Here is a 15,229-nt window from a genome sequence, read left to right on the forward strand (position 1 = left end):
TAAGTCAGCTGTTGACAGGCAAGGGCCCCATCCTACCTCTCCACGGACCCAGCCCAGGATGTCATGGACCAAGCACCAGCCACAGTCCATTGTGCGTTCCCTTGCAAGCCCGTCTTCCCCCTTTTGGGCTGTACTTGGGTTCTGGTCCCAAGCAGCCCTGCCTGGTCCAGCTCTCCTGGGAATGTGTCTATCTATGTGCCTTTCCCCCTGAATCTTGCTTGGAATCATTTCTGGGTGTGTCTCCTCTTCTTCTTCCCTGGTTCTCAGGGCCGGGTCCTAGCAGTACTGACTATGGGCTCACAGACTGAGGATCAGTGCCCCACCCCAACTTAGTCCCAAAGGTTTGAGGAAGATATTGACCACCTAGACATGCAGAAAATGAAGGCTACACCTCCCTCTGGCCTGCACTATCCAGGAAGTGGTTGGTGAGGGGTGGTGCACCTGTGAGGAGGAAAGAGTGGCTATTAAGTATCCTTTTGGAACAAGATGGGGCCTCCATTCTTCCCCCAGGGGGACTGAATTCTGCCTGGGAGTTCTGCTGTCCACCTTCAAGGCTCTAGTCCAACGTCTTCACCTGTCCCGAGCAAATGCCCAGGCCCCCAGGGAGATCACACCTGGGAGGGCAGCTGCAACGAGGTAGTGCATCTGCTCAGAAGCCCGGAGAAGTCTAGATGCCTCCATCCTGATATTAAAACAAAGAAAGGCCAGAACCCCCTTTCACAAACTGTAGTATATTTAAAATGTTTACATTTAACAAATGAGTACTTTTAACACACATAAACCAAAATATAATTGTGTCACTCACAAGGTAATTACAGTGTTTGTAAAAGAACCTTAGTTTGTGGCAGGCTCCAGGCAGTGTGGTCCAGAAATTGAGTGCAAGTTGAAACTGTGACGCAGAGCTCCTTCCAAGCGCGTCTGTCTCATTTGGAGAGAGGTTACACCTTGAGGCCCTGAGGCCTGTGTGGTCCAGGACCGACCTCCTTGGGATTGGAAGGGCCCTTTCCTCCCCCTCCAGGGTGGTGGCCCAGCTCTGCTGTCTTCAGTGGTGGGGCTGTGACCTGAGAAGGTCACATGGGCCCAGCCCACCCAAGGGGGCCAAGAACTGCAGACTAATACCTGCCATCACTGTCAAGCCTGAACTGGGTAGGAGGCAGAGGTGGGGACCCCGGAGCCAGGACACTGCCCTGGGCAGATCTGCCATCTTGTTGGCTTGGGGACCACTTACTGAGTATCAGCATAAGAGGGAGTGATTGGAGCAAGAGTGCCACGCTCCAGTGACACACTTCACATCCTCAGTGGGTTGATGTGCAAGGAGTAACATTTAATTATAAGGAAATGATGAGGTGAGGTAGAGAGACACCCCCCCACACATCCTGTCACAGTGCTGTCATCTTTTCTGTAATTTCCACTCTGCTATCTCGGTGCCCCTGTCCTGGGGTCAATTAGATGTCCACTTGAAGGAAGGACAGGCTATTCTGTTGCGTGGATGGTGGGTGTACATTTTGCTTAACCATTGGTTGGTAGACATTCGGTGGTTTCCACTTTTTTACTGCTGTCTATTATGCCATGAATGTTAGTGTGCAAGTGTTTGTGTGGACGTGTTTTCATTTCTCTTAGGCAATTACCTAGGACTGGGATTGTTGAGCTGTATAGTAACTGTCTTTCTTTTATGAATTGCCAGGCTATTTTCCAATGTGGTCAGATTGTTTTTGCATTTCTAACAGCAACGTCTAAGGCTCCATTTTGTCCAGATCCTTGCCAACACTTGTTTTTATCTGCCTTTCTTGTGGCCGTCCTAGTGGGTGTGAAGTGGTGTCTCTTATTTGAGTTGCATTTGCCTGGTGACTAACAATGTTCCGGTACCTTTTCTTGGGCTTCTTGGCAGTTCATGTGTCTATCATTGGAGAAGTGTCTATTCAACTCCTTCACCACTCTTTTTAACTGGGTGGTCTTTTTCTCACTGTGCAGCAAGACCCTTATCAGATCCATGATTTGCAAATATTTTCTCTCATTCTGACTTTCTTAGTAGTGTCCTCTGAAGTAGAAAAGGTTTTCATTTTGATGAAATCCAGTTTCTTTGTTTTTGTTACTTGTACTTTTGGTTATTTTTCTTTTTTAAATTTTTTACATACTTGATTCTATAGTGAGAGGTTTGCTCGGTTCCATTCCCACTCACCTCTTTGCCCTTTTTCTTACAAGGTGGTATGACACAGATGCTCCATATTTTTCCCCCCACTAAAAAAAATCCTGGAAATCAGCCCACGTGAGCTGATTGAACTCTTGTCCGTCACTGTGTGGGGTCCCAGCAGTCCAGGTATGGATGTGCAGTGAATGGTCCCTCGGTAGGTTCCCTATGGAGGCCCTCTCCAGTTGTGTCCAGTCCTTTACTGTTGCAAATCACACAGCAATGAATAATGACCTTTTGTGACATGGAGGCGTGCCTATTCTTAGGACAGTCCCCTGAAAGTGAGGTGGCTGGGCCCAAAGGTAAAGCACAAGTAATTCTGTTGGGTAGGTCTGTATTCATACCCACCAGCAATGCGTTTGAGTGCCGCCTTCCCAAAGGCTCGCAGAGAGGACATGTTGTCCAGCTGTGGGGTTTTGCCAATCTGATAGGTATGGAAATGTGCTCTCAATGCAGCTGTTCAAAAAAAAAAAAAACTTGCTGAGATATAATTTATGTTCAATAAATTGCACCCATTAAAGGACATAGTTTGTTGGGTTGTGACACATGGTGTACTTTCTGTCACCATAGATTAGTTTCACCTCTTCTGGGGTTTCAAATAAATGAAACTATCCAGGATGTAGTATCGAAAGACAGTATACACAATGAAATGATCGCAACCGTCATTTCTTGGTAAGACACCTCAGTCTCTGGTAGCAAATTTCTATCAATAATACGATGGCAGCTACGTCATCGGTCATCTTGCTGTGCGTGGGTTTGCGAGGCTTATTCATGCTGCGTGATGGAACCCTGTACCCTTTGACCAAAGCTGCCCTGTTCCCTCCCTTCTCCCTGCTGGGCTGCTTTGACTCAGGACAGAGATGCCATCATGTCATGTGCATCAGTAATTTGTTCCTTCCATGGGTAGGTAGTGCCCATTTGTGGTGGCTTCCAGTCACTGTAACAACACCCCCCCCCCCAGACAACCAACCTATAAAGAGAAAAGGGCTGTTCTGGCTCACGCTGTGGAAGGTTTCAGCCATGGTCAGCCGGCTCTGTTGCCTTGGTCTCAGAGGGGACTGCGCTGAGGAAGCACGGCATGGTGGGAACACACCGCAGGGCAGTCTGCTCACCTTATGGTGAGGATGCCAAGAGGAAGAGGAAGGGACCAGGATCCCACTGTCCCCTTCAGTGGCCTGCTCCCCATGAACAGAAGGCCTCCCACTTCTTAGAGGTTCCGCCATCTCCCAGAAGTACCATGCTGGAAACCAAACTTCTATCACATGGGCTTTAGGGGAACATTCCAGAGCCATGCTGTAGCTCCATGTATGGATATTCCGGTTTATTTCTTGTTTTCCTATTGGTGGCCACTTGAGCCAGTTTGTTTGTGCCCCCTGGGAAGGAAGCTGCTCTGAACATTCTCCAACAAGCCTCTGTGGACTTGATCCCCCTTGGGGTAAATGAGAGTTTAATGGCTGGGTCACTGGGGAAGTGTGTTTCGTTTTATGAATCACCAGACCTTTCCCAGAGTGGTTTTGCCATTGCTTTCCTTCTAGCAGGGTCGGGGAGCCCTGCTTGCTCTGCACCCCACAGAGAGCCCCGCTGCCCATTGGTTTTGCTACAGGTGCTGTGCAGTGTCCTTTTGGGGACTTGCTCTGCATTTCCCTAAGGATGAAGGATGCTGAGCACCTGCACTGGTGGCCATCTTGTGTCCTCCCTTGCGGAATGTCTGTTCAAATCTTTTGCCCAGTTTTAAGGAAAATCAGTTTTGAGTGTTTGAATTCTTAATACAAATCCTTCCCATAGACATCGTAGACATTTTCTCCTCGTTTGTGACTTTCCTTTGCCTTTTCATTTCTGATGTTGTCTCTTTCAAAGGCCAGATGCTTCAATTCCCGTGAAATGCACGTCAGGTTTTTCTTTTGTGTCCTAAGGAATGTCTGCATTTCTGTTCTTATGAGTAAGGTTGAGCACGTTTTCTTGTGTCAGAGGGTCATTTGCCTAGATTTTTTCTGTGAACTGTCGACATCCTTGGCCTTTTTAAAAGTCAACTTATTGGTCTTTTCCTCTTGATTTCTGAGAATTGTCAATTAGGGAGTAGTGGTGGCCCTTTCAGGTATGTTTTCTCCTGGTTTGTAGTTTGGGTTTTGTTTTTTTTTTTTTTATTACTCTGTTTATTGGGTTTCCCATGCAAAAATACACACGTTTCTTCAGGGTCAATGCACCCGTTTTCTTTCTTATAGGCTCAAGTTCACAGGGCTCCCCCCCCCCCCCACATTGTAAAGGAAGTACCCATTTGCGTGCCCATGGCTTTGTTTTCTTTAACACTGAGATCTCTGTTCCGTTTGGAGTTGATGCCAAGGTACAGCAGAAAACATGGAATCAATTTTTATCTTGTTTCAAGTTACTAATTCTCCACATTTATTTGAAAGTCCATCTTTTTCTAATGATTTGAGCTCCTATTCTCCAAACCTTCATGGTGAAATGCTAGCTTTCTGGACGTGTATGGATTCTACATCCTACTGTTTCCAGGCTCACTGTGTTCTAGTCGTAGCTGTTGTCATAGCAACGCCTCCTCCTCTTGGTTTTGGAGACTTTGATGCTGTTTGCCTTGAGTTGCAAATGTGGAGGAGGGGAGCCATCACTGTCCCTCTTCCCAAGTTTTACTAGGATTCTTGCTTATTTTTTTCCACAAAACTTTAGAACCAGCTCCTCTAGCTCCAGAAGAAATAGTTGTTGATTTTAAAAACTTCTACTTTCACTTGGGAAAACTTGACTCTTTACTGATGTTGACTTGTCCTGTGCAAAAAACAAGGGGTGTTGCTCATTTGTTCCAGTTCACTTTTGTCTTTCTGAAGTTAAAATTCTTGGAGGCTTGCTGTAGGAATGTTCTGAGGGGTTTCCCCCCCATATAAATTTTGCACATTTGACATCAGGGTTATTTCCCAGCAGCTCATCTTTTTCACTGCTCTTACAATGGATTTACCTCTTTCGTTCTGCTTTTGAACTGGACAGTGTTCACACACGGGGGGTGCTGGAACTTGCTAATTTTATGATGCCGTCTTAAAAGAGTTCTCTTGCCATGTCTACCTAGCATTTGTTTTCTTGGATTTTCTAGTTAATATTTTCTGCATAAAGATTAATTTCTCCTTTAGAAAGTGGACTTTTTAAAAAAAAGCTTTGTATCTTCTTTTAAAACATATAGTACCAATTTACACCCCACCCGTGGCCATGTGTCTTCTTGCCAGCATTGAGTATTAACATTTTTAAAATCTGTGCCAATCTACCTCAACCTCTTCCTTTGTTAAGAGGACACCCACGGCACCTCTGCTCAGGCCAGGCACTGTACTTGGAACTAAGGACTCGGGAGGGCAGATCTCAGCCCTTCCAGGGTCTATGCTCAAGGAAGAGATGAAGTCTGTGTTTCCAGGTGCTGCCTTTGTGCCTGGTGAGGGGGAAGGCCAGGGTGCTCCACAGAGCCTGTCCCTGCTAGGGAGCTGGTTCTGGGAAAACCCCATGCAGTTATGTAAAATCCACCACCCGCCAGCCCCCTGGTACAGGGCTGCGTCACAATAAGCCCTTTGGGTGTCCCACAGGATCCTCTGCACAGCCCAGGCTCAACAGAATAGCCCTATTGGCCAGCCCCTTTGAGTGGTTAAATCTGTCCAGGAGCAAGGGGCCAGCCAGGCTCCCTCCCAGCCCACAGCCACCTAGTCCACATCTCCCTGGCCCTACAGTGGGGGGGGGGGGGCACCCCTTCCCCATAGCTAAGCTGTGACAGTAGATGAAGAAGTGGTCAGAGGATGTCTGGATGCTCTTGATTTCCCATAAACGTTTGTCCTTGGCCCAGAGTGTAAACAGCCTTGCCCACCCACTGGCAGAGAGTGCCATTCAGTGGTACCCAGTCTGCCCTAGCTGGTGCCCTGAAGAGGCTGGGCAGAAGGTCCTAAAGCCTCAGTGCACAGGGCTCTTCATTCTCCTTCCTCTTGGCCCAGTGCCTCTGTGTCCCCCTCCTCCATGCAGCGTGCCCAGCCTGTTCCACACACCACATGCATGCTCCCAGCTTGCCTGTTGTGTGGTCCTGGGTAAGTTGTCTTGCCTCTCTGAGCTGGTTTTCCCCTGGACCTCACAGGCAGGTATGAGGAGGGCAGGAGGGCACATTCACTCCAGGTCTTCAAAGTGCCTGGCACAGGGAGGGCTAGATGATCGAGTTCACTGATAGTCAAGAGTGGCTGAATGATGCTGGCAAACCCTCTAGTGACTCAGTCTCCCCACTCAGACCTTCAGAACCCACAGATCAGGTTCCGGGGCTCAGCAGTGCAGCCTCTGTTGGAACTGGGGCCCCTACTCCACCCCAGGGGGTGTTTCTAGCTGGTGGGGAACTTACACCAAGAGGCAGGTCCCAACATGACACACTGGGATCATTGGACCCCACACTGCCCATTCATTAATGGCGCTGATTCGCCAGCATCAGGATCTCACTCTGCCACCCACCCTCCTGTGCTCAGGCAGTGGGCCTGTGTAGAAATGGAGGGGCAGGAGAGGGTCACCCGCTCCTCCTCAGCCCAGGAGGGAGGAAATTTCCCTCTATTTATTTTCCACATCCTTGCCTTTGAAAGGCAAGCTGGTGTGGCTGTTTACCTTGGCCAGGCCTCTCTGCTCCCCGGGGCGGCCAGGGCCGCCCCATGTAAACACACTGTTCATCCTGGCAGCTCTGCCGGGGCTGGGGGTCTTTTGCAACCAGTTGTAAGGGTTTTGAAAGTCTGGAGGCACAGGTTTGGGGACCAGCCTCCAGGGAGCCAGGGTGCTGTACGAAGCTTCAGCCTGCTCTCCCCCCACCCCAGGGCCGTGGGTGTTTCATGGGCAGAGTCGCAGGGAAAGTCTAGCCTGTGGGGCTGGCAGGCCAGGCCTCCACCTCATCCCTCCTTCCTCTTCTCACTGTGATGCTACAGCGGAGCACTCCCCAGACTCACAGCATTGGGTCAGACAGTCTAGGGCGCAAGGCAGGATCTGGCTGTGTCCAAGATCCTCCCCAGGCCACCTCTGGGCCTGGCAGGAGTGGGGTTTGCTCTTGAGCAACAGCAGTTGCCTGGCATTAGCTGTAGAGTCAGCAACTGGACTAAAGTTGACTGGACAGTGGAGCAGGCTGCCGGGCGGGAGGCAGCCTCCTGACGTGGGGTGCATCTTATAGGCCACGAGGCAGGGCTTTCTGCAGCCAGCACCCCACCCCACCCCCACCACGGAGCTTACCTTACTGCCTGTGGCTGGGTAAGACCCTCTGGTGGAGTGATGAGAGGGCAGCAGCCTAAAGTTGCCACCCTCCCCATTTACATCCGAGTGAGACCCTGGGTAAGGGAAGTATAACTCCTGAGATTTGATTCCTTGTACCAGAAATGGGGCGTCAGTGCCTCAATGACAAGGGAACCAGTGTGGGAGGTGCAGAGCGCTCTGACTGCAAGTAGGAGATCCTTTTGTCATGACAATAGCATCAGTGAGTACCATCTGGCAGCCCCACACCTCTGCTAAGCGTCTCCCCTTCTCCATGCAGATCTGGGACATGAGCGACGATGAGACCATCTGAACCAGCCACGCCTCGTGTGGAGCCTGATTCTTTCTCTGGCTGCCTGCTGAGGCCACACTCAGTCACTGGAGCAGGACTGTCACCTCCCTGTTCCCTTTCTTCCTGAAGACTGGGGTGCTCCCTCTGCTGCCAGCGTTCTGCATTCTCATGGGTCACCATTCCCCCCAGCTCTGACTTCAATAATAACCTTGGCTTTGGCACAGCCATTGATCTGGGGCTCTGTTCCCTCCATGTGAAGTTCTTTTGGGGTTGGGTTTTTTGTTGTTTTTGTTTTTTCCTATGTCACAGGATCCTTCTGCTTTGGCCCTCAGAGGTAACAGTAAGGACTTAGGGATCAGCTGGGGAAGTGGGAAACCAGCTCTTGCCCTGAGCCACTGTAGGGAGGCAGCACCCAAGTTCCCAGGGTGCATTGCAACCCCCCCTGTGGCGTTCTGCCTTGGGGGGGGGGGGCGTTGTCTCCTCAACCTCCTAGTCCAACACCTTACCCGTGAGGACTGGAACCTTTTCACGTAGGCCTCCACAAGCTGGGGGAGAGCCCTGGGGCCCGTCTAGAGAAGACAGTTTGGCTCCCTTCCTCCCCCTCACCTCAAGGGTCCTCTCTGCGTCGTGGCTGTCTGTGCATCTACAGTCAGGTAGGCTGGTTTCCCCCTCCATTCTGATTTGCACACTGGTGCTGGCTGTGAACAGCGGGCATGTCCTTGGCACAGGTGCCTGCCCCTAAACAGGTGCAGAGCCAAAGGCACCCCTGACACTTTATCTGGGTTCAGCTTCTGTCTTAGGCCTAGAACCAAAGTCAAAATGGAGTCCAAGGGTACCTCTTACAGCAGCAGGATTTCCACAGAGACTTAGAAACAACACTTGACCTAAAGTAGACAGTCAAGAAACTAAAAATTACCTTTATTGGGACTTCAGTGGTGCACAGCCACCACACTGTCACCCAGGACTGAAGAGCCACACGTACAGCCTGTGGTTTAAGAGCACTTTATTATTGTTCTTAAGGCTACTTTTAAGTACAAAAAAAAAAAAAAAAAAAAAAAAAAAAGGAAAAAAGATGGCCTGCCAAACCTTTTTTTTCTTCTTCCAGGAAAAACAGGCCACAGAGAATGGTATATTACAGATTTACAAACATGGAGAGAAGGGGCAGAACGCACCGCGGACAGCGCGGCCCTGGGGAGAACCTCGGAGCCCCTTCTCAGGGAGGGTGCTGGGGAAACATTTGGTTTTCCGCTGCTCCCTCTGCTCAAAGCCCCCTCCAGGGAACTGCCTATCCCAGATAGGTCAGCGCACCGGGGACCCGGCCACCGGCACTGCCATCCCTCCCAAGTGACGACCCTGTGCACCGACAGAAGTGTCCGAGGTGGGTTCTCCGCAGAGCCCATCCGCGGTGCGGTCGTGTTCCTGTTACAATGCTCAGTAGCCTGTAGCAATAACAAACTAGTGGCTATTAATGCAGATGCAGTGTCCTCATAGAATAACTGTGTGCCTGCACTTTACAGACAAAATCTACAACAAAAAAAGATCAACTTTTTTTTTCCAAACAACAAAAAAAATGAATGATTACGATAGGAAAGGGGAAAATTAAATAGCTACATATCATTAACAAATTAATTGTTCTTCAAAAAATACCTACAAATTTCTCTGTACATTCTTTACGCACAGCGTAATGATGGTCTTAAAGTTACCTATATAAAAAAAGTGTTTCTCAACAATTTTTCTCCTACAGAAAATATAGGGGCCCGAATGCCAAAGCTTGGAAGCCCAGTAAAGTGGGAGTGAAATGTGTGCAGGGGCGAGAGGAGAAGGGCTTTTCTTCCACTTCTTAAAGGCCTGCAGCCACCCTGTAACTACAAGAGCCAGTCCCCAGAATGCAACAGCTAACCTGTATTGTTCTCCTCCTGGCAGCCAGCCTCAAGGGCTCCTGTGTGAAGGAGTCCATAAAGCCTTGGATGAGGTGGCCGGGTGCATGGCGTCCTGAGCCCTCCAGCAGGCCAGGCCAAATGCAGCACATTTGAGGGGTGGGGGAGCAGAACAGCTCATGGACCAGGAAAATCAGCTGTGGGGTGTCCACAGCCATGTCTATCCCGCTTTCTTCTAATTTCTAGTTAGTAGCCATTAATATACCAGACGATAATAAATGTGGCAATAAGTGTATAAAGTCAGGAATGTATACTGCCTGGGCCCCAGCATGCGAGGAAGCATCAAAATACCTTATCACAGATTGTCAGTAATCTGCTGTTCGGCCAAGGGAGGTGGAAGGGAGCAGTCTGCGCATATGGGGAGTTGGAAGATGCTCCCCTGGGAGCTCGTAAAAGCAGACGGGATGCAGAAAACCAGTGACCGTGTCAGCTCGCGGTGCAAACCCTGGCCCCCTACACGGTGGCCCAGCTGCTCCAGTGAGCCTCCCAGCTGTCCCCAGCCCTCCCTGCAAGTAAAGTGAGTATCAAATACAAATCTTAGAGTACAACTGTACCAGCAGTAAGTATATCTAGGACTGTAACTGACAAAAATAAACTAATTCTGAAAAGAAGCTAGTAAGTAGTAAGGTTTGTGTTTACTGTCTATACAATTAATAGAAACCAGCTATTTTTTTTCCTCCATTAAAACATGCGTCATGATTAAAGCACTCTGGAATCCTCCCACCCCGGCTCGAGCCTCACACACCGCAGTGTTCAGGAAAGGTAAATGCCCGTGATCGGTGGAGTCTGCAGTCCTGTTGCAAGCACCTGAAATCTAGAGAGAAAGACCTATAACCGGTATGAGACTTCCCCTTCCAAAGCAGTTTTGTCTAAATTCGATAGCAACAAAAATGCACAAATGGTCGGAAATGTCATCCTTGAACCCTTTGTTCTTCAGCAGTTTGCCCTCAGAGCACTCACGTCTCGCGGAAAGCTGCCAGGCAGGCAACTCAGTCCTCCAAAAGTGCAAATCAGACACGGCAGTTCTCTTCAAGTATACACGCGCACGCACACGGACCCCCGAACCCGCCATGGAAGCTGAGCTGCGCACGCCCGGCGCTCGAGAAGCAAATGGAAGAAAGCATAAAGCATCTGGGTCCCCAACGTCGTCATGGCATGTGACTGAGAATGCGCGCCACAGAGTCTGGGCCCCGGCAGGCCTGCATCAGAGGTTTCTTTGGTAACTGAGGCAGGAAGTAAGGATGCTACATGAGACGGGTGTTCCACGCGTCGTTCCTGCTGCCACATTTGAGGCCCCTTGCACAAGAATACCAAGCAAGTATGAAAACAGAAAAGAAATCCCAACAACATGGTTTTTGCGAAGAAACCATCCCTATCCCTCCCTCCCCACCCCATTTTTTTTTGTTTTGAAGCACTGACTGTTCAAAGCTCAGGCAAACCATGCAGATCTACGTGCTGCCGGAGGTTGGCATCCCTTCAGGAGACCACGGATGGGGAGTGGCTGTGGCTGACCATGTGGGCAGAGGGGCTGGCCGGTTGGCCCCTGCGTGAGGCCGACTCGGGGCTGCTGGATGCACCATCCTTGGCTGCTTTGATCTGAAGCCATGTGTCGCCCAGAGCTTTGGCAAAGTGGTCATCCACGGAGCCCGTGATGGACACGGAGTTGGGTGCTGGTTCGGGCTCCTTGTAGTTCTTCCCCAGGCTCCTACGGAAGTGTTCCTCCACCACAGGGTCACAAGTGGTGGCTGTGAGGAAGCAGGAGAACAATCAGGACAGGCCATCTGCAGAGCACCATGGGTCACCAATAGGGCTCTGGGGCAGGCCCCCCTGCCCTCCCCACTCTGTTGCTGGGCACAAGGGCAGGCCGCTGCTCTGTGATGTGCCTGCAGGACAGTGGCCATGTGGCAGTAAATGAGGACTCTGACCTCCCCCCGACTAGAGCACGAGGTCACGGAGGGCCAGGAGCAGCACACCCCTGCCTCGAGCTCTGCACGGTGCTGGGTATGTATGTGCTCAAGGCGAGGGGTTTTGGCCCGAGACTTGATCTGTGACTCTCAGAGACCACAGGCACGGTGAGGAAGTGGGGAACTCCTCCAGGACACTCACCGCTGGGCGGCCTCCGGTAGCTGGCGGGCCCGGACGCAGGGCAGCCGCTGTGCGCAATGGGGCAGTGAGAGAGGTTGCAGTTGCGGGCACCAGCAGAGGCGCAGGTGATCACCGAAGGCCGGTTCTGCAGGAGGAAAGTGGGGGTCAGCTACTTACCACAGCCTCCAAGCTCACAGCACGGGTGGGGTGGGGAGTCCCACCTCATCCCCCCAGGGACCTCGGCAGCACCCTCAGGGTTCTGCAGTTGGCCAGGCTGCAAGCCCTTCCAAACTGCTATAGGACTGAGTCCCTGAGAGACTGAGGTCCCCTCCCAGGCTGTCCTTTCTCTGAGTGTCTCTTGGTCACCGATCAGTGAGGGACATGGGACAGAGGTGTTGAGAGCTGGACTGACCCCCTCCCTCAAATCTGAATGGAGACAGACACTGATGGCAAAAGAAACCCTGGCCATATTGGTACAGGGTCTCTTGGAGCTGTCCCCTCCCCGTTGTTTGCCGGAGCTTCTAGTTGGTATACCCAAGCGGATTCCTCTGAAGACCACACAAATCATGATGCTGTTAGTGGGGGAGACATGCCAACGGGAACGGAGGAGCGGTGTCATACAGCGGAGTCCCCGGCAACTCCCACCCTCTTCAGAGATCAGCTTGAGACACCACCACACCTGAGCCCCTCAAGCTCCAGCAGGACACCAGCATCCGTCTCCTCCCCTCTGCCACACTTGCTGCTCAACAGGGATCAGACAGTGCATCTGTCCCCAAGCTTGGGGCAATAATATTCTGTGAACCAACCTGAACTTCAGGTTCCAGCCAGAGAAAAGCATTTCCTAGTGCCCAGGACAAGATGGAGTTCCTCCAAGACAGCCAAAGGGTAGCTGGCTACAAGGGCAACACCAGGGAGAGCCTTATGACCCACATCAGGACCCCACAGAAAGAGAGAGAAGGCTCACATGCCTCGCCTTCCTTCTGTGTCAGGCAGTGGACAGCAACAAGATCTGGATGTTAGAAGATGAATTGGGATCACATGCAAGTGCCTATGTCTAGCAAGAAACTGCACACGCAGGTGGGGGACTTGTGGCCTGGCAGCAGCATGTGAAAAGAACATTTGGAATTCTCTGAACAGTTCAACACGTCAGCAGGGGAACAAGCCACACTGGGCTGGCCATGTGGGCCGGAAATGGGACAGGCCCAAAGCAGAGGTGGGAGGAGGGCCCTGCCCACTGTCCAGGATCAGGGCCGCCCTTCCTTCCTGAGCCGGCTGCACCCATGACTCGGGGCCCTAAGAGACGCCCCAGGTCTCTCCCCATCCACTCCCCCGTCATGCTTCACGTGGCTCGAGTTGGTTCCTGCGTAACTCAGGTGTCAGAGACGCTGCTGAAAGTGGACATTGGGGAAGCCTGGACTGCAGTTCAGTCTGTACATCAGTGCCATCAAGAGCCACTGTGTGCTCTTGGACACACTAAGCCACTTCACTCCCAAAGGCGACTGCAGCTTGCCCCATCTCCTCGCCAGCCAAGTGCAATCTGGACACGGCTCCACACTTGAGCAGCCTCACGCCAGGTGCTGGGTTCTCAGGAGACCAAACGGCCCCACCCTGTCCTCCCGATGGGGGGAGTGAAGGCGCACAGCAAACGAGCGGAAGGGCAGGGTGCAACTGTCCCTCACGATCCTTCTTCCCCTGTGACTTAGTCCAGGAACCGTGGCTGCCTATCACTGCCTGTGTAGGCCCTTGGTGTGTGAATGTCTCATCTCCTCCTGACTCTTCTCATTTGCTGCAGCCCCAGGGTCACCTCCATATCTTCCTTCAACACCTCTAAACCTCCAAACTGCCATCACAAATAATGACATAGGTGACACTTTCCACAGCCTCCCCAGACACGCCTCCGTGGGAACTTTCCTGTTCAACTTCCTGGAGATGTGAGTCACCTTTTCCACCATGCAGAGGAGGGCGGCTGGCACAGGCCAAGCTCTCCATCGTGTTTCCCCATCCAGGGCACAACACACACACCTCAGCACTGGTGGGGAACATAGTGACACTCCCAGGAATGGCTGGGTGCTTTCGAGCTGCTAAGCACGGGGACCAAGGGACTCGCCTCAGTGTACCTGGCAGCAAGCTCTTAAGAGTCTGGACAGATGAGGAGTTTGGAGCATACAGTCCAGGTCCCAGTGGCCCAGGAAGGTGCTCCCTGAAGGTACCCAGGTCGATGTGACGAGCTGACCAGTGGCCCGTGGGGAGGGCAGGGCTGGGGGGGACTTCACCACCACCAGCACCACCCGGCGTGAGTGTGCAGGTTGGTGGCAGCCAAGCCATCTGCACCCTCCCCAGGAGCCATGGGCTCGCTCTCTCTCCTGGCAGGCATCCCTGGGAACACAGGTGGGGACTCCAAAGACACTGTAGGTCGATGCTCTAGCCAGGTGCAGTGCAGGCAGACCAGAGTAAAGTCTGGACCAAACACCGTCCAGTCTCAAACTGTAGCTGAAAACCAAGCAGAAGGCCAAGAGGAGCCATTGAAGCAAACACCAAGACGGGCAGGGCCTGTCCAGGACCCATCCTGTCCTTGTGAGGCTCAGGGAGCCATGTTCGTCAGGCCAGCAAGGGCTAAAGCAGGAGCTCCGAGAGGGAACTTGAGAGCTGAATCCTGCCCCCTACTCTGCACTAGCCACAGACAGAGGACTCAATTCCTGGCCTCCTAGAAGTGAATGTCTTTTATGGTTAAGCTGGTCTGGGTCCTTTCTTGTGAGGTCACATTCCCTCTCCCCAAGAGTGAGCCAGGTCCCCATGGATGCCACCGCCCACACTCCGTGTCACTGTCACCACGTGGCATACTCAGGGCAACCTGGCCTCACATTCTTACCAGAACAAACGAGTGGCACACAGGTAGAACTGCTGTAGTTGGGTTCAGCCCCCCCCCCCTCCTCCATATTAAACGACGAGTGCCCTGAGAACAAAGCTGCCTTGCCTGACCAGCTCTGGCACCTGCCCTGAGCATGGCGGGCGTCCACACCAGCGTCTTAAATGAAGGAATGCAGCGGACGATGAGGTTGGCCCCGAGGTAGATGGGCACCTCCTCATGGATTTGACTTCCCAATCCCCAGAGCATAGCACAGAGAGGTCACACAGCGTCCCCTCAGGGCTCTGCACCTTGCCCTCCCCGCTAGTGAGTCCACCACGGACTCATCTGTGCTAATACCACCTCCTTCTATCACGTGCTGCCCCACGAGCCTTTTGTGCCAGCCATGGGCTTCTGACCAGCATGCACTAATAACCAGTGGCTGCCAACTTCACAGGAGTCCAGCCCCAGCAGAGCCCCCGCCGGCTTCGCAGGAGAACTAAGGCACTGAGGGCCGAGGAAGCTCAAGACATGCCTCAGCCAGACCAGCCTCCACTGTCCAGAGACGGAAACTCAAGGACATCAGCACCTCTCCAGGGCCTATGCATCCTAAGAGGAGGCCCAGCAGGAAGGAC

At 52.1% G+C, this 15,229-nt stretch overlaps 2 protein-coding genes across 7 annotated transcripts in view; one reads left to right on the forward strand and one right to left on the reverse strand.

Annotated features, from left to right (window-relative positions):
- Nucleotides 1-7,964, forward strand: part of LOC107150136 (ubiquitin-like modifier-activating enzyme ATG7) — a 187,258-nt gene extending 179,294 nt beyond the window's left edge. For both annotated transcript variants that reach the window (XR_007341990.1, XM_048787120.1), the window contains one exon: nucleotides 7,716-7,964. Coding sequence is in view for 1 of the 2 variants with exons in the window: in XM_048787120.1 (XP_048643077.1) it covers nucleotides 7,716-7,748 (33 nt within the window). In the remaining variant the exon portion in view is untranslated. The remainder of the gene's footprint in view (nucleotides 1-7,715) is intronic.
- Nucleotides 7,965-8,739: 775 nt separating this feature from the next.
- Nucleotides 8,740-15,229, reverse strand: part of Vgll4 (vestigial like family member 4) — a 135,985-nt gene continuing 129,495 nt past the window's right edge. For all 5 annotated transcript variants that reach the window (XM_015495027.2, XM_015495028.2, XM_015495026.2 and 2 more), the window contains 2 exons: nucleotides 11,771-11,894; nucleotides 8,740-11,409 (listed from right to left, as the gene is read on the reverse strand). In XM_015495027.2, the coding sequence (XP_015350513.1) occupies nucleotides 11,141-11,409; nucleotides 11,771-11,894 (393 nt within the window). In that variant the 3' untranslated portion in view covers nucleotides 8,740-11,140. The remainder of the gene's footprint in view (nucleotides 11,410-11,770; nucleotides 11,895-15,229) is intronic.

Source organism: Marmota marmota, unplaced genomic scaffold, assembly GCF_001458135.2.
Source record: "Marmota marmota marmota unplaced genomic scaffold, marMar, whole genome shotgun sequence".
Lineage (NCBI taxonomy): Eukaryota > Metazoa > Chordata > Mammalia > Rodentia > Sciuridae > Marmota > Marmota marmota.